At 37.1% G+C, this 21,988-nt stretch overlaps 1 protein-coding gene across 1 annotated transcript in view; it reads right to left on the bottom strand.

Moving 5' to 3' along the window:
- Positions 1 to 21,988, bottom strand: part of tmem132e (transmembrane protein 132E) — a 401,398-nt gene that overhangs the window by 19,363 nt on the left and 360,047 nt on the right. Inside the window, 2 exon segments of the mRNA XM_051108794.1 lie at positions 2,333 to 2,538; positions 16,645 to 16,788. Of these exon segments, the coding sequence (XP_050964751.1) occupies positions 2,333 to 2,538; positions 16,645 to 16,788 (350 nt within the window).

Raw genomic sequence — 21,988 nt, 5'->3', positions numbered from 1 at the left:
TATTTAGAATTGTGAGATATAAACTTGCAATTGTAATTTTTTATCTCACAATTCTGTTATTATTTCTCGCAATTGTGAGCGTATATAATTCAATTCTTTATAACTTGCGATTCTTTATATCATGCAATTCTGAGAATAAAATTTCAGAATTTTATTCTGAAAAGATTCAGACAAATGCACAAAATATATTAAGCAGCTGTTAACTGTTTTCAACACTGATAATAATAGTAACACTTTAATAGTTACACTTTATAAACAATAGAATTAACTACTTGCTTATTAATATGCATGTTACTAGCATATTGGCTGTTTATTATTACTTATAAAGCATGTGTTAATGTCTTAATCTGTATGACCATATTTTAGATTCCTTAATCCAAGGCCATACCTTAACCTAACAACTTCCTTACTAACTATTAATAAACAGCAAATTAGGAATTTATTGAGGGAAAACTCTCAGTTAATAGTGAATATGTGTTCCATAATCTAAAGCGGTACCATAATAATAACAATAATAATACAATGTTTCTTGATCAAAAAATCATCCTATTAGAATAATTTTTGAAGGATTGTTACATTGAAGACCGGAGTAATGACTGCTGGCACAGGAATAGATTACTTTTAATATTACAACAGGCAAATATATATGAAAATACATTAAAATAGAAAAAATTTAATTGTAAATGTAACATTACTGTTTTTACTGTATTTTTGAGTCTTCTTAGAAATATAATGGTATAAAAATAATTGTAATAATAATTTGTGTGTGTGTGTTGGACACAGTTACATGCTGAATTTTATTAGGGTCTCTTAAAAGCAAATGATTTTTGTAGGTGAAAAAACTGACTATTCTGCTATGAGTGTCATGCACACCAGTTTATAAGCATGCAGAGCTTATACACCTTAATTTCTTAACATTTTCTTTTAAAGTTATTCTATTGAAAAAGAAACTGAGCAAAATCAGGAGATTAATCAGGATTAGCTGGTAGCCTGTTAAGTCTTCTGCACCATAGCTCAGCACTATGACAAGATGTCAGAATGAATATAAGCAGAGACAAAGTGTTGAGTTTTGTCATCTTCTCTTTCCTTCCACAGTGAGAGCTAGAGTCATATGTCTTTCGGTGTTGTGCTCATTCTTAAGTCTTAGCTACACTAACCAGATAAATTTACCACATCTGATTTCTTCACTTGCAAAATGCCAGTGCTGACACTGGGATAAAGACTGGAACTGCAAAACAAATCAGATTTTGAGGAGATCACACAGAGATTGTACGTGTGAACAAAGCCTTGGAGATCACGGGTCCTGGGAGGAAGCTAAATCAAAGGCACTCAAATTGAGGTCAAATGCAAATGTAATGACACACTTGCATTGTGTGTGTGTTGTATATATAAAACAGGGGGAAAATAACAGCACTGAGAGACTTTGCATACAATGGCGTGATAACAGTAAATCGTAATCCACTCTCTATATTTAATTAAGCGAGGTAAATGCATCCTAGCAGCTACACACACACACACACAAATATACAGTTAACCAGAATGAAAATACCGTATTTTTTCATAGTTTCCTACATATTTTTAAATAAGCACATAAAATTCTATATTAACACATACTATCGATAATAATTAGTATTTTTCTGATATATTTAAATGTTCCAATGTTGTTTAGGAACCAATGTGCTAAAGATAAATCTCTTCAGCTGAATTTCTAATGGTTGACTTTTTTCTTCCGTTGCATGGTACATGCGTCACACCACCAGCCCTACATGAAGGCTAGATGTAGATTGACGATTTGCTCCCAAATTGGATTAGCATAACCGAATCAGATCATATTTCCATTTTAATGGCCCATTTGAATGAATTTAATTAGAGATTTACATCAAAAAAGAAAGACCTCTGTAAGGGAGCAATAATGATACTAGTGAGTTACCAGAATATTTTCCATCGTGATTAATTCTGGAGAGGTTTCTCATGAAAAATGCCTGTGCTGATATTCTGCCGTGCGCGGTGTGACAACACCGCTGCTTCAATTTGTCAAAATCACAGTAAATGGGCTGTATGAAGAATGACATTCGGGTCTCGTGCGGCATCGGCTCTGTAGCCGCATTGTAACTAACACAGCCCTTAGTGACCCAGCTTTAAAGCTTTTAACAACTCCGCTAATTAAACTATAACACTGTTTTATCACCCTCATAACATCCACAAGTATTACGAAGATTGAAATAAACAAGCAACGAAATAAAAGCAAACAAGCATTTGAAGTGCTACGAGGGAAACCAATATGCATAAAAAACAGTCAGAGTTCAAGTATCAGATCATTGACGTATCTTACCTGCGGTCGGGTAAGATGGGCACCCTCCAGCCCTTGATGAAGCTCAGTCTGTTGTCTGAGAGCTCCACTTTAAGGGGCAGTTTGGGCACCCACACTGTGAGCTCAAGAGGGGCACTCAGGTGCTCATAGCTGAAAATCACCCGAGCGTTCATGGAGCCACGCGTCTCTTTCCCATTCACAAACACATAGTCACAGTTCATGGACACCTGTTGAGGAGAGCAAAGAGACATTTGATTGCTTTCACTGCATTCTCTGGAGAAGCTGCACAATACAAAGCTCTTCACGGGCAACTGCAAGTGGATGTCGGTTTAAAGTGGGCTTGTAAATTAAAACTTTTATTTGAATAAATCAAAATTAATCAGATATATCAATATTTGAAAAGAAAAGCTCCCCAAACTGGTGCTGGCTCCACAGCAGACTGCTACCTACTAGTCTACACATGCATTACATCACCAAAACGTGGACTCAGAAGGGAACTGAAAGGCTTTAGGGTTTTTTCAGCATCACACGCCATGAGTAACGCACTTTCAAGATGCTGTTTCAAAACCACTGCATTGCAAAGCATTTTTTCTTTCTTTTCTTTTTTTTAACCAAGAACGCATCCATGAATGGCTTCACAATCATTTTACATGTGTGGTTTGCAATGCCAAGCATGTTTTTTAATACAGGGCTCTATAGTGTGACCATTTCAGCTGTATTTGTGACTGAAAACTACTGCTGGTGACTACAAAAAATGATTTAGAACATATTTGTGTTTCCGCTGAGGGGAGCTTCAAAGGTTTTCATGTGCTTTTGCAACATTGAGTAATGTATCACAGACATATCTGACAAATCTTTTCATAAACAAAGTGTAGAGAGAGTGTAAATAAAAGAGATTTATTGTGCAGTGTAGAGAGCTTCGTTGATTATAATGGATAACTAAGATGAGTGACAGCTTTTTAATGATTTTTAGGTTTGTAAATGAGATATTGATTTAATACAACAGTTAAATAAACAAGAAGTTAATATTAAGTGACTTGTCTGACTATAACACTATTACCTGATTTTGCTTTATTTCGTTGTCAAAAATAGTTTGAAACAAAGTCACAGTTGAGCCCGCTGCACACCTCCAATCACAATGGTGTTTTGTTTATGAATGAATATGCATTTTTAAATTAATCTTATGAGTCAATTATTTAATTTCCTATTCATAAAGACAGTCACTTACTTCATTCCTGAATAAATCAAATGAATAAATGATTCAGTAATTAAATCAGTGACTTGCTGGCACCTACTGGCAGTTTTATTTTTATTTTTAAAGTATCTTTTCAGTTATTTAAATAATTTAGTATTTCTATATTTCAAATGTTATATTTAAAACATGAATTTATGAATTTGGCTGCATGCATACCACCTCTGAGCCTCATAAAACATATGAAAATATACCTACAAGCCACTTTTGTGTTCTTCTGTGCCACTTCTGTAGTACAAATTAATTTTGTTAATACTGATTTCATTTGATTGGTAACTTATTCTTATTCTACTTGTTCTTATTCTGTTGTTTTAATTAGAAATTTTAAAAAGCTTATAAAATATCTTTTTTTTTTTTTTTAAATGACGTACTTTTAATAAAGTTAAAACAAAATTCCTCTTTAATTCACTTTAAGGAGTCAAATATCACCTCGTAATGGGAAGGCTAATTTTTGATTAGAATTTTTGATTACTGATTAGAAGATGCTCCTAAAATTTGGACTACGCTCCTAAATTGTTTACGTTAGGAGCACAAGTCCTCCTAAAAAAAAGAAAAGTAAGCGTAGAGCCTGTAATATAATAATTGCACTAAATTAACACAATAAACTGACAGGCATTTAACATTTTTTCATTGAAATCAATTAGCAGTAGAATGGGTTAAAGTATCATTCTGATTTACTCTCAAAAGCATCAAGCAAAAAATTAAAATAATGCATTCAAAAGTATTTTTAATAGCAAAAGAGGTCTTTTTACTCCAAACATGTTTCCTGAAATAACAACCCATAGGAACTGGGTCTGACAGCTTTTTTCCTGAGGCATTGTATTTTTTTTTCCTCAAAGAAGCAGTTGTTATTCACCGCATTCTGTCTTCGTTTTCTACACACACAGACACAATAATGAACACAACACACACGCATTTCTAAATCTTCAAGTTTTGGAAATTTCATTACAGCACCTGAAGAGGTACCAAAGGAACTATTTTTTTTCTACTACTTCTTCCAGTCTGCCAACACTTTTCATAAATACACTCAGCAGTCTTTAATAATAAATTATTTACTGTAATAGATAGCCGAAGCTTTGCTGTGGGGTACCATCTATGATTTATCTAGGGGTCTAAGGCAGCTGACACTGTAATCAGAGAACGTAATCTCCCTCAAATGGAGGTCGGGAGCTGCAGTCTATCCAAGACTAGAGATTCATCATAGTGGGGGATATCTGTGTAATAAAATAGGTAGGCCTGCTAGACAGCTCCCCCTCTTATCCATACCATCAATATGGGGAATTGATCAGAGGAGATGGCTCTCTCTCCCCACAGTAGCCTTTAGGAGAATCTGTGGAAAAACTCTGCTCGCCCACTTCATTTCATTTTTAAAGGGACTGCTATACAGTGGGAAAAACTATGAATCATACAAAAAACAAAAAAAAAAAAAAAACTTACATATGGTGAAAGTGCAGAGAGGATAACAGCAGTGAGGGGGAGGTACAGAGAGTGCTTTTCATGTTCAAATGAAACATTTCCTTGTTTGTCCTAAATCTAGATGTGAAGAATCAGGTAACCTCATTAGTAAGGGTTTGATAGTTTAAAAATGTCTTTTATTGAGATTTTTAAGCTTTCTTTCTTCATTTTAGTATTTATTTTAATGCTAAAATGCTTCCTCATGAAATATTAATTTGTGCATGAAATAATAATTCCTTCCTCAAATTATTTCTGCAACATGATTTACTTAAAACGAGGGAACGAATTAGTAAATCATTCTCACAATTTACTTTTTTCCTTCGTGTCATGTTTTCCATCTTAATATGTAGGACAAACATCAGTACTGCATAATAGGTCAGCCGTAAAACTCTTATGATAAGGTTATTGGTTCTTCCAAGCCAGCAGCACAACCAATTGATCTCTCTTTCCCAACCCGATTCAGTTTAGTACTGCTGGCCATGAGAATTTTTTAGCCCTCATCCTCCCCAGCACCACCTGTCTAATTTGTTCCCTCATTTTAAGTCAATTTGGCACTTGATATTATAATTAGTTCCCTTGTTTTAAGTAAATTGTGTGCAGACAAAATAATAATTTGTGCCCTTGTTTTAAGTAAATTGTGAGTACAAAATAATAATTTGTTCTACTTCCTGACTGCATTTTCATAATCCTGTTGCTGCTGTTATGTTATGGACAGAGACACTTTAATTGGGTTTTATTTTGCAACGTTGCATGGAATCGTTTTAAGTGAAAGACAGGAAGTAGAGCAAATAGGGCAATAATTATTATATGGAGCGCACGATTTATATAAAACAAGGGAACGAATTAGTAAATCATGCACATCCATCTTAATATGTAGTACAAACATCAGCACTGCATAATAGGTCAGTCATAAAACTCTTATGATTAGCTGATTGGTTTTTCCAAGCCAGCAGCACAACCAATTGATCTCTCTTTCCCAACTTGATTCATCTTAGTACTTCATGCCATGAGCTTCACACCACCTCCCCAGCACCACCTGTCTAATTCGTTCCCTCATTTTAAGTAAATTGTGCACTCACTATTATACTTCTTGGCCTCATTTTAAGCAAATTGTGCATATGCAATAATAATTTGTTCTACTTCCTAACCGCATTTTCATAATCCTGTTGCTGCTGCTATGTTATGGACAGAGACACTTGAATTGGGTTTTTATTTTGAGCTGGGAATGAGTTATAGAGACATTCTCAAGAGCCTTGCAGCGTTGTGTGGAAACATTTTAAGTGAGGGCCATCTACATCTGTTTATGAGAATGCGGACAAGAAGTAGAACAAACTACTATTTTGTGCGCAAGATTTACTTAAACAAGGGCAAGAATTATTACATGGAGCACGATTTATATAAAACAAGGGAACGAATTAGTAAATCATGTGTACGAATTAGCAAACCGAGGGAATGAATTAGTAAATTGTGCGCATCCATCTTAATATGTAGTAGTTCATAACAGGTCCGCTGTGAGACATTTACGACTAGCTGATTGGTTCTTCTAAGCCAGCAGCACAGCCAATTGATCTCAACCTGGCCCAGCTCAGTACTGCATGCCATGAGAATTTTTAACCCTCCACCTCCCCAGCACCACCTGTCTAGATCTGCCATGATTTTCTCCCTACCTTCAGCAGCAGTAACCTAGCAGATCTAGTCTGCCAAGATCAATCCTACCTACACTCTATTCTTATCAAGAAATTGCTGTTAAATCTATATTGAGAGTTGACATTATTGAACTATAAGCAAATCACTATATGGCGGTATCAATATATTGCTCTGTTTGTGCCCTGACCAGCCAGACAGCCCAACACTGGCTCAACAGGCAAGTTCAGGCGGTACTACGTGTTTGTTCGACCACTGACAGTAATGAAAGTACAAAAGTAATATTAATATTATATAACACTACAATATCCCCAATTAAAATAGTTACTATTGTTACTTTCAATAGGTGCAGGTGGCACACAACAAAAGCAGCAGTAGTCTGCAGTGTTGAGCATGTCCTGTCTGGTTTCCAGCACACTCTACAGTCTCGTAAATCTGTTCCTGCTGTGCCACTTCTGTTGATGTGAGCTCAGTCTTGACCCACTTGCTCCTGGGGCTTCTAATAAACTTGGATGGATAATTTTAAGTCAAAAGCAGTTAAGGACTATGGGCGTCACTAGCCAGCAGGGGCCATCTGAAAGTACTTTTTACGTGCCAGCCGGCAGTCAAGAGTTCCACAGAGTCACTAATCTGCCCTGGCACCTTGCGTGGTTCCAGAGGAGTGGCACGGGCGAGGTCAGAATAGTGCCACCCTTTGAGACGCCTGCAGTTCCACACACCCGCCAGCTGTGTTTAATCCAAAAAGTACCCACTGTAACCCTCCACCATCCAGACTGCCGTCACACAGTTAAGCAGATGCACTTTTATCTGTGTTGATGGTATCATGTGATGGCCGACTCTACATGGTTAAAGACGAACATACTGCCTACAGCTTGAAGCAGAAACTGATGATTTAATGTAATATGACAGCCAGCCTCCAAACAAACAGAATGTTTTCACGCTTAAAATATTGGTATAAAATAGAAACTTCTAGTCCTGAATGCTTACTGGCAAATACAGCGTACCAGCTCTGGTACATTTAGGCAAAAATCTGCAAGAGGCCAAGTTATATTATAGTCACAGTGCTGTACTAAAAATTAAATTAGGATTGCACAAAATATTGATACAATATCAGTCATAAGTCAACATTAGGGATGTAACGATATTATCAATATCGTGATATCAAAACGGTCTTGATATTATCATGGTCACATGATGATATTAAACAATAGGTCTTTCGGGCAAAAAGTGCATGCAGTTTTTAAACTATATTTTAAAAATATATTTAAAGGGTTAGTTCACCCAAAAATGAAAATTATGTCATTAATTACTCAACCTCATGTTGTTCCAAACCCGTAAAACCTTTGTTCATCTTCGGAACACAAATCAAGATATTTTTTGATAAAATCGAAGAGGTCTCTTTTTTAACCGATTGTTTCGCTAGATAAGACCCTTCTGTCATGATCTGGGCTGTGGGGCTTCCCTCAGCCACCTGAGGTCGCTGGTTTCCCTGCACTGCACTTCCCTGATTGTACACCTGTCTTGTCATTAGCACTCATCTAAGCTCTCACCTGTTCACAATTACCTGGTCTATAAGAACTCTCATTTCCCACTACTCATTCTGGCTGCATTGTCTTCGAGTGTGTTTCTGTTCTGTTTATTTTTTGATCTTAGATTCCAGTTGTGTTGTGCCGTGTTGGCCTTTGGTTTATGTTCATTTGTGTTTTGTTTAATTAAAATCCCTTCCCTGCATTTGGACCCAGACCTCCTTTTGCCCGTGACAGAATGCAGACCTCCAAGATGGGTCCAGCGGGGAGGATTTTTTTCGGGGAGGCGAAGCTTCCCCGTTTGGCGACGGCGGACGCGCGTTTGGGGGCGGCGACCACCCGCTCTTTTCCCGACACGGCGGGAATGTCCTTTGAGGCGGCGTCGGCCGCCCGTTTCGAGCTCATCTACGCCTGTCTGGCGGGGATGGACGCCTGTAGGGCCGAGGTTGCGCAGATGCGGCCCTGCTTTCTGGCGGGGGCGGAGACGCTCTTCCTCGGGCAGGCGGCGGCGACCGCTATCTCTGTTCCTGACGCGGCGGCGACCGCGCTCTCTGTTCCGGACGCGGCGGCGACCGCGCTCTCTGTTCCGGACGCGGCGGCGACCGCGCTCTCTGTTCCGGACGCGGCGGCGACCGCGCTCTCTGTTCCGGACGCGGCGGCGACCGCTCTCTCTGTTCCGGACGCGGCGGCGACCGCTCTCTCTGTTCCGGACGCGGCGGCGACCGCGCTCTCTGTTCCGGACGCGGCGGCGACCGCGCTCTCTGTTCCGGACGCGGCGGCGACCGCGCTCTCTGTTCCGGACGCGGCGGCGACCGCGCTCTCTGTTCCGGACGCGGAGGCGGCTGCGCTCGCTGTTCCTGACGTGGCCCTCACCGTGCCTTCTGTTCCGGACGCGGCGGCGACCGCTCTCTCTGTTCCGGACGCGGCGGCGACCGCTCTCTCTGTTCCGGACGCGGCGGTGACCGCGTTCTCTGTTCCTGATGCGGCGGCGACCGCTATCTCCGTTCCTGACGCGGTGGCGGCTGCGCTCGCTGTTCCTGACGTGGCCCTCACCGTGCCTTCTGTTCCGGACGCGGCGGTGACCGCTCTCTCTGTTCCGGACGCGGCGGTGACCGCTCTCTCTGTTTCTGACGCGGCGGCGACCGCTATCTCTGTTCCTGACGCGGCGGTGACCGCTCTCTCTGTTTCTGACGCGGCGGCGACCGCTCTCTCTGTTCCAGACGCGGCGGTGACCGCTCTCTCTGTTTCTGACGCGGCGGTGACCGCGCTCTCTGTTCCGGACGCGGCCCTCACCATGCCTTCTGTTCCGGACGCGGCGGTGACCGTTCTCTCTGTTCCTGACGCGGCGGTGACTGCGCTGCACGGGCCTGGCCCGCCGTCCCTCCCCCTGAGTTGCCTTCCTCCGTACCTCCTCCCTCCAGACTTTGGGAACGTCTGGAAGCCGTTCCGTAGGGAGGGGGTACTGTCATGATCGGGGCTGTGGGTCTTCCCTCAGCCTCTCGAGGTCGCTGTTCCCCTTGCACTGCACTCCCCTGATTGTTCACGTCTGTCTTGTCATTTGCACTGATTACGCTCACAGCTGTTCACACTCTGGACTATTGTATAAGAACTCTCACTTCTCACTCCTGTTCAGGTCTGCATTGTCTTTTGTCTTGTATGTACTTTTGTGTGTTCCTGATCTGGCCTTGACCGTGTTCCCTGTTTTATTCATTTAGTATTCTGTTTGTGCCGTGTTGGCCTTTTGGGTTTACGTTCATTTGTGTTTGTTATATTAAATTATTCTTCCCCTGCATTTGGACCCAGATATCCATTACCGCCCGTGACACCTTCTTCCTCGGGTGGGAGAGTTTACAACCACACTTGGGATCGTTTGAAGCCGCATTTAAACTGCATTTTGGAAATTCAAACTCAGGGCACCACAGCAGTCCACTATATGGTGAAAAATGCTGAAATGTTTTCCTCAAAAACATAATTTCTTTACGACTGAAAAAAGAAAGACATGAACATCTTGGATGACAAAGGGGTGAGTACATTATCTGTAAATTTTTGTTCTGGAAATGGGCTTTGAACTCTTGAAGTGCATTGGATAGAGGAATTTAACTTTAAAATGTATACAATTTTAATTAATTTGTCTTTTTTTTTTTTAAATATTGCAATAAATATTGTATATTGTATCGACTTCATATTGCGATATTATCGCATTGTGAGATTTTGATATCGTTACATCCCTAGTCAATATTAAAGATGTATTGGCTTTGACTGATATTGGATTTTTTAAATTCATTAATAACACTTATGTGTTTAGCAAAAATAAATCTTTAGCAAATTATAAAATGCTGTGATATCTAAATTCTTTTTTTAGCATTCAGTTTAGCATTTGCACAATATATTGGAACAATATAACAATAATATAAACGACACTGAATTTTTTTAAATATTGCTTATTTCTTGCATTTCCTGTATTCATTCATTCTGTAAAAGCCCACCTAAAGTTAATCTTAAAAAATAGCAATAATTTTACAACACTTGTGTTTATGATTGAATGAGGTATTTATTCATTTAGCAAAAATTCATTTAGAAAAATAAATCTTCAGCTAATTTTAAAATGATATCTAAATTCATTTTTTAGCATTTACATTATTGATGAATTTTTACTATTAATTTATGTAGATAAAATAGTATTCTGCAAATTTTAATATCATCAAATTATCCGTTATCATATGTATAATAAATGATTTTTATTGAATATTTAAATATTTAAATTATTTATTTAAAATTATTGAATTAATTATCTCTTATCTGTATTGACCAGAATTTTAAAACCAGTGGATATCAAAGTCAAATGTTATTTTGAACAAAAAAAAAACAAAAAACTTAAGTGTCATGCTTGCACTACATATATTTCATGACAGTTATATGGTAAATGTTTGCATCAAAGTGGTTACTATCTGTATTTCATTAGCACTCCAGGAATTTTCTCTTGACTAATTAGTAGGCTATCCAGGACCATAACTGTCCATTCCATAATATTTATACTTTACAATTAACCTTTGATAGGAGAAAGTATTTGAACATTTCACAACATACATCATTTTAAAGGCAGAAGATAATAAAATGACATTTGCTATTATACATTATACGTATTCTTCAGGCATCGACTGCAGCGGAATAAAGGTATGTGACTCATCTAATTACGCCTTCCGTGTTCTATACATGGTTATTCATGTCTAAATGTGCTTGCTGTATTGGAAATGTGTGCAGTGAGGATTGCAGCTAAGCAGTGGAATGGAATGGGAACGTGTGTTCTCAGATGGCCAGTGTGACTATCAGAGCCTTGAGAGTAGAGCTCAGCTGGGACAGACTGTTTACAGCTTCCTGCTCCCAAACACAAAGCCCCCACAGGCTCTCATCATTCAACACTCAGATATAATACACAAAACAATGTAGACGTTCATCACACACACAAATAACTACTCCATCCAAATGTGTGCAAAAACGTCATAGGACACACCTCGCTGGTCATACAATAGTGTTTTATGACCAGAACCTGCGGCCAATATGATGACGTTAAAAGTCATTGCCATGCAGGCAGCATGTAATGTCGTTCTTACAGCCATGCATGTACCCATCTGTTCTGGCATCCCTATCCTGAAGTAAAAGCTTTGGCTCTAGGCGAATAAGCCACGTTACAATAGATACTCGTGACTACCTTTTGAGTAAGATAAGCAAAAAAGATGTTACTGGGCCCTGTAACCTTTGCTTTCTGCATGACGTTTTTTTCGCCACTGCACGGAGCGTTTTATTGAACTGTCAGGACTCATGTTGTCTCAGCTTGAAGGGCTCATCTTGAATTAGCCTCCAAAGTTCAATGGCCCGGGCGGCCAAGCAAACTCACTCAATAACACCCGAGCTAATGCTCCGGCCAGGCACTGCGGCACACGCGGCTATTCTGAATCTTAAAACAGATAAACAACAAATGCCCTCACAGCCCGTCTCGGATGACTTATGGATCTCAATCTTGCCGGACAGATGACACTGCGGCATATTATTATTTCTCTACATTTTGGATACGCTTTATAGTCGAATTGGATTTCTACTTTTAGATTCCGTCGTGCCATGGAACAGATGGCGAAGATTGTTGAAATTATTGTTTCCTTCAGCAAAGGACACTGCAATGTTTTCAGGCCTGTATTTATAAGCCCTCAGCTGGAACCAAGTGCCCCCTTGTGCAAATACAGACACATAAATTCAGCCACTGACACAGATACATTATCTTAGCGGTTGAATTGAGATGGAACTTCATCCAAGAGCCAGAATTAAATTTCAAAGCAGTGGTTCTCAGCTTTGCTGATTTGATGGCTCCCCATTGTCCAACACCAACTTTCAAAGAAGATAATTTGCACTAGTAGTCTGCTAAATGTATTTCATAAAAATACATTTTGGCTGCATTTACACTGCAAGTCTTAATGCACAGATCCGATCTTTTGACCATATCCGATTTTTTGGCTGACCTGTTTACATTTGCTTTAGACATGACTGCTATCCAATATCTGTGTTTACAATAATTCCTGCCCAAAATGACTGTCAGTGATCGCTTTACTATGCACATGGTCTTGCTACTAAAATTATTTATATAATTCACGTCGAGTGGCCATTGTTATTTTCCAGCATGGACAACAGCTGTCATGGATGTTTTGCAGCACAAAATCTGACTGAACAGATAAAGGCCGGAAAATAACAGTAATTTTCATTTATTTTATCTACAGCTCGTTAGAGGTAGAGATGATATTTATATAAATAAACTCGAAAGAATTAACAAGAGCGAGAAAGAGAGAGAGCGAGAGAGAGAGAGAGAGAGAGAGAGAGAGAGAGAGAGCGAATGTGAGGCTTGCGCATAAGTGAAACTTGTTGGTTTAATTACAAAAACTAAATAATAAAGTTTTTACCTCATTGCTGAGAAATATAATATAACTTTTAATAGCAAAGCTGATGTATTTATAAAATTCACGGGGCAGGGATTGAAAACCAGCCCCTGAATGTGCGACTTCTTACGCTGGCATTAAAACACTATCTTTATAGGGAGTTCTGAGAAGAATTGGATATGTGTGTTTAGACGTAGGTCAGATGTTCAGATATCGGATAAGTATCTGAGTGAAATCCACATTCGGAAGTGGCCCAGATCAGATATGAAAAAAATTGGATCTTGTGCAGATTTTTGTTTTTACACGTGCACCAAATTCCGATCTGTGTCAGATGTGAGCAGAAAATCTGATTTTTTGTGCCAGTGTAAAAGCACTCTTTAAGTATTTTTGAGGATACAAAAGAATGTTTTTAAATGTATTTTTAATAATTTTCATTAAGTTATATCAGTGGTTCTCAACCTGCGGCCGTTACGAATTCAAATGCGGCCCGCCAAACACATTTCAAAATAACTTACAGTTTTACAATTCATTTTTGTTTTTACATTAATTTAAAATGTACTAAAGAAATATAAACTATAATGTTTTATATGAAATAATTTTGATAATTTTCCTTAATAATTTTCATATATTATTTTCAGACACGAACAGACAGCCTAATTACACGAACATATACAAGCACGCGCTTTGGCAGAATTCAGTTCAAACAGTCATCATCAGCAGCCATTAGTTCGCTAGAATTAAGCATCAGAATGAACAAATCTGTTATTAAGGAAGAAAAACGATATGTGGAAAATGCCAACAAAGGAATACAAACATGAAAAGTCACATTATCAACAGTGAAGGTAGGAGAGTGCTGACTTTCGGCATCAACTTTCGGTTTGTCCCGCCACTCACTTAAAAGATGAATTGATAAATGTTCCGGCAAAAGGAAACACCCATACTACCCAGCAATCATCCTCAGATTAACATTTGTGAACACACATTTTTCTGCAATGTCGCGCATCAAGTCACGCTTCCGTGCGCGTCTTACTGACAGAATTTTACAATTGCAACTTCATTGTGCTGTTACTCTTTTCAAGGCGAATTTCACAAAATTATTTATTGACAGTGGTGCAGTGCAGGCGTTTATAGCCTACCCACTTCTTTATCAGTCGGCTTTCTAAATCCCTCTGATGCGCATCATTCAGTAGTGTCCTGCAAAAGCCAAAATCATGACAGACCACTACATGAATAGCTATTTCAATTGCATGTGAATAAATGCAAATATTCCCTAAAACACTCGGACAGGACCATGGCATCAGCTTCCTTAAAAATATGTTTGATGATTGTGCCTTAAAAATGAAAAGAAGCAGGTTTTTCCGATCAGACATTTCTTAAAACTTCCGGGGGATAAATTATGCGTATACCCACTTCTTCAGGCACCACTACACCACTGTTTATTTATATAAATAAATGTAATTGTCTAGATATCATAGTATTTATAGATCTGGTTGGTTTGTATTGGTGACGTAATATGTAAATGATATGCGGCCCGGGATACTTGCACCTGGACCACAGTGCGGCCCGGTGGAAAAAAAGGCTGACAACCACTGAGTTAGATTATTATTATTAACAGTGTTTGGGGGTAACACATTACAAGTAACGCAAGTTTTGCATAAAACTGTATTTAAAAACGTAACTCAGATATTTTATGTAAATTTAAAAGTAATGTGCTACTTTACTAGTTACATTCACTGATGCTCCGGAACGAAACACGATGCATTAAGAGCCGGCAGCCGAGGAGTGAAAACTTTTTGAATTTGAAGATCAAGGTAAATTGTACTTAATTTGTCTTCTGGAAAACATGCAAGTGTCTTCTGTTGCTTCCAAAGGGCAGTACTAAATGTAAAAAAATATATCTATTTCAACAAAATAATAAAAATTTGGACATCTTCATCCTGTGCAAAGGTTTCACCCCCAGCTCTTAATGCATTGCGTTCAGTGTGTGTTTGAACCTTTTTTTAATAGTTGCGTTTGAGTCCCTCAGTTGTCCTTAGTGTGAAAAGATGGATCTCAAAATCATACAGTCACTGCTAAAAAGGGTTCAAATATGCAAAAGATGTTGGAAAACTAAAGAATCTGCAGGACCTGGAGGATTTTTCTGAAGAACAGTGCTCAGTTTAACTGTTTAGAACAAACAAGGGACTCATGAACAACCTTAACAAAACAACAACAACAAAAAAAAAAAAAAACAGTTGTAGATCATCCAGGTAACCACAAAGTGTGGGGGGGTAATTTAATAATTTCAGCTATTTTTTTGGTCTTGTGCACTATATGTACACATATTTTATGTAAAATGTCTTATTCAGGACAGTACTAAATAAAAAATAACATGTATTTTGTATGATCTCTCTTATTTCGTTAAAATTATTTACACATTTTCACTGATTTTGTGAGGGGTTCCCAAACTTTTGCATGATGCAATGAGTTATGTTTTTATGAAGTAACTCAAATGTGTAATGCATTACATTTAAAAGTAACTTTCCCCAACACTGATTGTTAAAAATAATATTAATATCGATTGTATTAATAATAATATATTCATTTATAAAACAGAGAGCCTTTTCCAAGTGTGCAATATGGTAGTGATAACAGAACTCTGACTGGTTCACTGTTTGTAAATCACTCCGCTTTGCAGTATTTCGCACAGCGAGTGTCATGGTGGACCCCAAAATCCACTGTAATTTTATAAATAATATTGTTTATGTGTCACGGAATGTATTTTTTAGGCAAGAATGCGCTTGTTTAGACTTCAATTATGTGGTTTGTTAATAAAGATAATGTCTACTTGAAAACTTGGTTTGCTTCAGCAGCCGTTCAGTGCTAATGGTGCACACAAAATATCTAGTTATTGCGTTAACAGCTCACTAGATAAATATTTCTCAATAATTACTTCAATTTGGGTCTGTTTCTCACCCACAGCTGTTGTATGGATTCAGAGGCCTTATGGTGCTTCATCCTTTTTTATGGTGCTTTTTAGGTGACTTAATTTTTTTGTCATCACTTTTGGACTTTGAATGAAACATTAACTGTCACAGAATGGAAAACAGCTGCACGATTCTTCTTCGCAAAAGCCTTTATACAAGTTCAGAATGACTATGAGGTAAATGACAAATTGAACTGTCCTGCTCTGTTTGCATCTAATCCTCAAGATGTGTCATTTTAGTTAATAAAAAGAGCTTTGGTGCACTGCTTTCTAGGAGACTCTTCATTTAAGAGGCATTAAACACAAGTCAAGTGTGTGGCCTCTGCTGCTGTTCAGTGGGAAATGCTGTTCTGCAGAGCACTGAGCACTTTTGATGTACTGTCTGAGACTGAAAAGGCATCGATCCCTCGAGGGGATCACGAAAGCAGTAGCCACAGGAGCATATATAAACTCCGCTTTAATGAGTTTTTGATGGTCATTTTATGGTCTCTTAAGTTGACCGTGATGGGATATGAGAATAGTAGAGGAAGTCTTAGATCACTAAACCTCTCGACGTGCGCGTGACGTACCTTGACGATGTCCTCGTTGAATGACTTGCACTGCACAAAGGATGACACATCAGTGACTGCTCCGTTCAGCTCTATGGAAACCACCTTGACAGGGATGGCCACAGTTCGCCCGGTAAGAACTGCCGTGTTGATAATCTCAGTGTCCTAGATATGGAAGAAAGAAAGACAGAGAAAGAGAGCTCGCATGAGTCAGGAGGTTAGCAGAAGTTCATCATTCCAAAGATCTGAATGTTCAGGAAAGCCCTGGAGTAAGTGTTAGACTGCTTAATAAAGTGTAAAAACAGTATCTATATTATAGTCAAAAGCCATGAGCTTCGCTCACTGTCAAAAAAATGTCAGAGCAATATAAATTCTGCTTGACTGGTTTTAGAACTCATGTTGCCTCAAATTAGAAACGTTCACATTCCTAAAATGAGTCCCTTCAGATTTTCCAAGGCAGCTTTTTTAAAATGTGTGTATTTTTTTTTTTATAATAATACGATTTTGTAGAATAAATGTCTAAAATGCAGTCACCCACTGTAAACAGAATAGTTTGAAAAGGTTTGCATGACATGAACAGTTATCACATAAAAACTCTCAAAACAAACAAAAAAATCCCACAAATTAGCTTCAATTGCCACAAACAGATGCTAACGCTTGGTACATGAATCACAACAATGGTTAGAACCAACAGTGATTCTTTGAGAAAATGAACAAATTCATCCTGACATCACAAGACAACTCAAGTTACTACTTGTGAAAGGAAAATCAACAATAACAATGTAGATAAAAATGGCAAACAGTCAGACAATGCAACTATTTTCATTATTTATGAAATTTCCCCAATGCTAATATGCTGATTTATTAACAATGTTGGAAACAGTTTTTGTGGAACCTGCAATATTTTTTTTCAGGATTCTTTGATAAATAAAATGTTTAATAGAACAGCATTTATTTAAAATATTTAAATATATAAATATAAATATATTAAATATAAAATTTAAAAAGATATTTTGTAACATACACTACTGTTCAAAGTGTGGGGTCAGTGATTTTTTTTCCCTTTCTTTCAAGGAAATTAAGACTTTTATTCAGCAAGGATGTGTTAAATTGATAAAAAAAGTGATAGTAAAGACTTTCTATTGTGAATAAATGCTGTTTTTTTAAAAAAACTTTTTATTCAAAGAATCCTGAAAAAAAAGCATCCCAGCTTCCAAAAAAATATTAAGCAGCACAACTGTTTCCAACATTGACAATAAATTAGAATATTAAATTGTGTAACACTAAAGACTGGAGTAATGGCGGATGAAAATTCAGCTTTGCATCACAGAAATAAATTATATTTTAAAGTATATTAAAATAGAAAACTGTTATTTTAAATTGTAATAATATTTCATAATATTACTTTTTTTCTGTATTTCTGATTAAAAAATTGAACTTTGATGAGCATAAGAGACTTTTTCTAAAAGTCCTCTAAGTATAATATTTTAATTAAAATATTATTATTATTTTTTTAATCTAACGTAACTTTTACATATCAATTAATTTAAACTTAAACTGAAATTTGGCTGTATTTGATTGCGATGTATAATCTTATTGCTTGTAACCTGATTAAGGTAATATTGCAGTTTTGTGACATAAGCTTGTATTAATTTGAGAAGAATTATGTGTCATATAAACATATAAACCAAGACGCCGTTTTATAAAAGCATTGTAAGCGGTGAACATAAATCAATATACAGACAGGTGAAAGTACCGTAAGTGTTATGATCTACATTTTTTTCAATTCATTGGACTTTTTTAGTATTTTTATAAGAGAAAAGTAAAATAATGTTACAGGAAAATTACAATAGTTGTAAAGCATTAAAATATCTTTTCTGGAATAAAAGCTTACTAGACCATGGATCATAATCAGAAAATGGTCAATCAGAAAGTAAAAGAAGAATACATGCTGTAAAATATATGAAGCTTAAAAAAATAGACGTAGATGTTCGACAAAGTCATTTGTGACGAACTCAAATGGGATTGAGGTTCTCATTCACTTTGTATAAATCCTCTCGGGCTATATCATTTATAGTACTTCCATGGTAATGGATTAACTTTTAAAACGCTCTATCCTGAGCTTACCAATTTAAAAGTTTTCCTGTTAGATGACACATGCAAATAAATCTATGCTTTCAATTACATCCCAAAAGCTGAAGCCAATTAAAGAGCACATTGGCTTCACAATTGCTTTCCAAGAAAAATCAATTCATTATTTTGGATAGAACTGCTGCAGGGATGTTGAACAACTAACTGTAAATTATTTCCCTTGTGGCCCATAGGAATAAAGCAAAGATTATGCAGCTCTCTCTCCACTCTCTCTCCCTCATGCTTCAATCAAAACAGCATATTTGAGGAGAAACTTTCCATCGATTCCCTTCACTTTTAAACAGGCATTTAAAACAGTAGAAATAAAAGCATGCATGTATGAATGAGAAAGCCAAAGTCTTATTTGAACTGGTTTTCAATCAACATCACTTGAATGTTTTTTATTTCTAGAGTGCCTTTTCAGGTTGTCAGGGATGAAAGTAATGTATTCCACATAAAATGACTTGACTCTTCATTTGGAAAAACTTATTTTCTTTTTGGCTTTGCAAAACTAAACTAATTTAAAATCCAAACCTGGTGCATCATTTTTGGGGTAACATCTCACAGCAAAAACTGGCCAGTCTTGTTCAGTCCATGAGGATGTGATGCATTATAGTACTTAAAGGAGAAGTCCAAAACAAAGATTCACATATAATGTACTAACCCCCTTGTCATCTAAGATGTTCACGTCTTTCTTCAGTCGTAAAGAAATTATGCTTTTTGAGGAAAACATTTCAGCATTTTTCTCCATATAATGGACTGATATGGTGCCCCGATTCTGAACTTCCAAAATGCAGTTTAAATGCAGCTTCAAACGATCCCAAATGCAGTTGTAAATGATCCCAGCTGAGAAAGAAGGGTCTAATCTAGTGTAACGATCAGTTATTTTAATAAAAAATAATATAATTTATATACTTTTTAATGCCAAATGCTTGTCTTGTCTTACTCTGCCTGGACTTTGTTTTTGTTCCGGTTCATGACAGTTCGGGTATGTCAAAAAACTCCCATCTCACGTTCTCCCTCAACTTCAAAATCGTCCTATATCGCCGTTTCACCTTTTTTGTTAAGGGTGTTTGATCTTCTTTGCATGTTCACTTTGCAAAGACTGGTTCAGTACTTCTGATGCAATGTAGGATGATTTTGAAATGATTTTTGAAGTTGAGGGAGAAAATATGATTTATGTTTTCGACATACCCTAACTGTCTTGAGCCAGAATACACAAAGTCCAGGGAGCGAAAGGCAAGACGAATCCTGAAAAAGCATCCCAGCTTCCAAAAAATATTAAGCAGCACAACTGTTTCCAACATTGACAATAAATTAGCATATTAAATTGTGTAACACTGAAGATTGGAGTAATGGCTGATGAAAATTCAGCTTTGCATCACAGAAATAAATTATATTTTAAAGTATATTAAAATAGAAAACTGTTATTTTAAATTGCAATAATATTTCATAATATTACTTTTTTTCTGTATTTCTGAATAAATAAATGGAACTTTGATGAGCATAAGAGACTTTTTCTAAAAGTCCTCTAAGTATAATATTTTTTAAAAATATTATTATTTTTAGTTTGAGATTAAAAAGTATTTAAACTGTATTTATTAAATAAAAATAACCGATTGTTTCGCTAGATAAGACCCTTCTTCCTCAGCTGTGATCGTTTACAACCGCATTTGGGATCGTTTGAAGCTGCATTTAAACTGCATTTTGGAAGTTCAAAATCGGGGCACCATATCAGTCCATCATATGGAGAAAAATGCTGAAATGTTTTCCTCAAAAAACATAATTTCTTTACGACTGAAGAAAGAAAGACATGAACATCTTGGATGACAAGGGGGTGAGTACATTATATGTGAATCTTTGTTTTGGAAGTGGACTTCTCCTTTAAGACTGGAGGCCTCACTGCAACCATGCCATTCTGTCCATCAAATGCCTGTTAGTCTTGTTCGGTTTTTGTCTCAGTTGTTGAACTTTTAATGTTACTACAAATATTTACATGTTAAGACATACATTGTACTGCATGTTGGCTTGCTTATTTTGCTCAAGAACTATTAAACTATTCTTCTAACCACAGATTAAAACCTGTATTTCCAGGAAACGCTGAACTGAATTATGTTTGTAAAGCTGGAGCATAGCTGGCTAACAATGCTTTGGGAAATGCATTTCACGCTGACTTGCTGTCTATGGCCTAAGGCGCTGGGATGGGATCCAGCATCCCCACTTGTCCTACACATAAAATAGATGGATGTGGACTTATATGGAGTGTAATTTTGGACCAACGAGATTCCACTATAGGTGGGGCGACCCAGTGCGATGCAAAAGAAACTTATTGAGGTTGTCCTCGTCACTACTGGTTTGGACATAAAAATCCTAGATTTGCATGCAAAGGTTACCACTGACAGCAATGTGCAGCAACAAAGCAGCTTAAGTCATTCATTCTCAATGAGAGTTGGGGATCTGAGTATAGTGAGTATATATAGTCAGTGCTAGGTAGTAACAGATAACATCATTGATGATCAGTGGTTCTCAAACCTCTCCATGAAGTACCCCAACACTGCACATTTTGTATGTCTCCCCATATCTGACACACCCACTTCAGGTCTTGCAGTCTCCACTAATGAGCTGATGAGTTGAATCAGGTGTGACAGATGAGGGAGACATAAAAAAGGTGCAGAGGTGAGGGTACTCAAGGACAGGTTTGAGAACCACTGATCTCGATTATTTTTTATTTTTTATTTTTTAATATTTTTTATTTATTTTATTTTATTTTATTTTTTTAAATCAAATGTAAATTTGTGTCCCAGTCACATTTTCTTGGTTAAATAAACATTACTTACACTACAAGAAAAAGAAAACAAACAAAATTTTACAGTAACAATGTAATCAATTTTCTATTTATTAAACATCAAGTATGAATTTCATCAAGTTAGTGTTTTAAAGCATTTCACATTTATTCCAAAATAATAGCTTAAGGCAGTAACAAATTAAACAATATATTTTATTTATGAACTTATTTTCAACTGTTTTTATTAATAATTAACTCTACTATTTTTGAATTTTTTGGATCATCAGTCATCAAAGCTCGGTGAAAAATGCTCATGGAGATTTGCTTGAAATTTCACCAAGCTGATTACTCACTAAAAACTCCCACAGATCATGTTTTCATGCTATTTTAGATCCTATCTTGATGTAACAAAGTGTGTGATCTAAGTAAATTAGTCTTTGAACTCTTTCC

The sequence above is a fragment of the Labeo rohita genome, chromosome 5, assembly GCF_022985175.1.
Source record: "Labeo rohita strain BAU-BD-2019 chromosome 5, IGBB_LRoh.1.0, whole genome shotgun sequence".
Lineage (NCBI taxonomy): Eukaryota > Metazoa > Chordata > Actinopteri > Cypriniformes > Cyprinidae > Labeo > Labeo rohita.
This window is presented reverse-complemented; position numbering and strand designations above follow the sequence as displayed.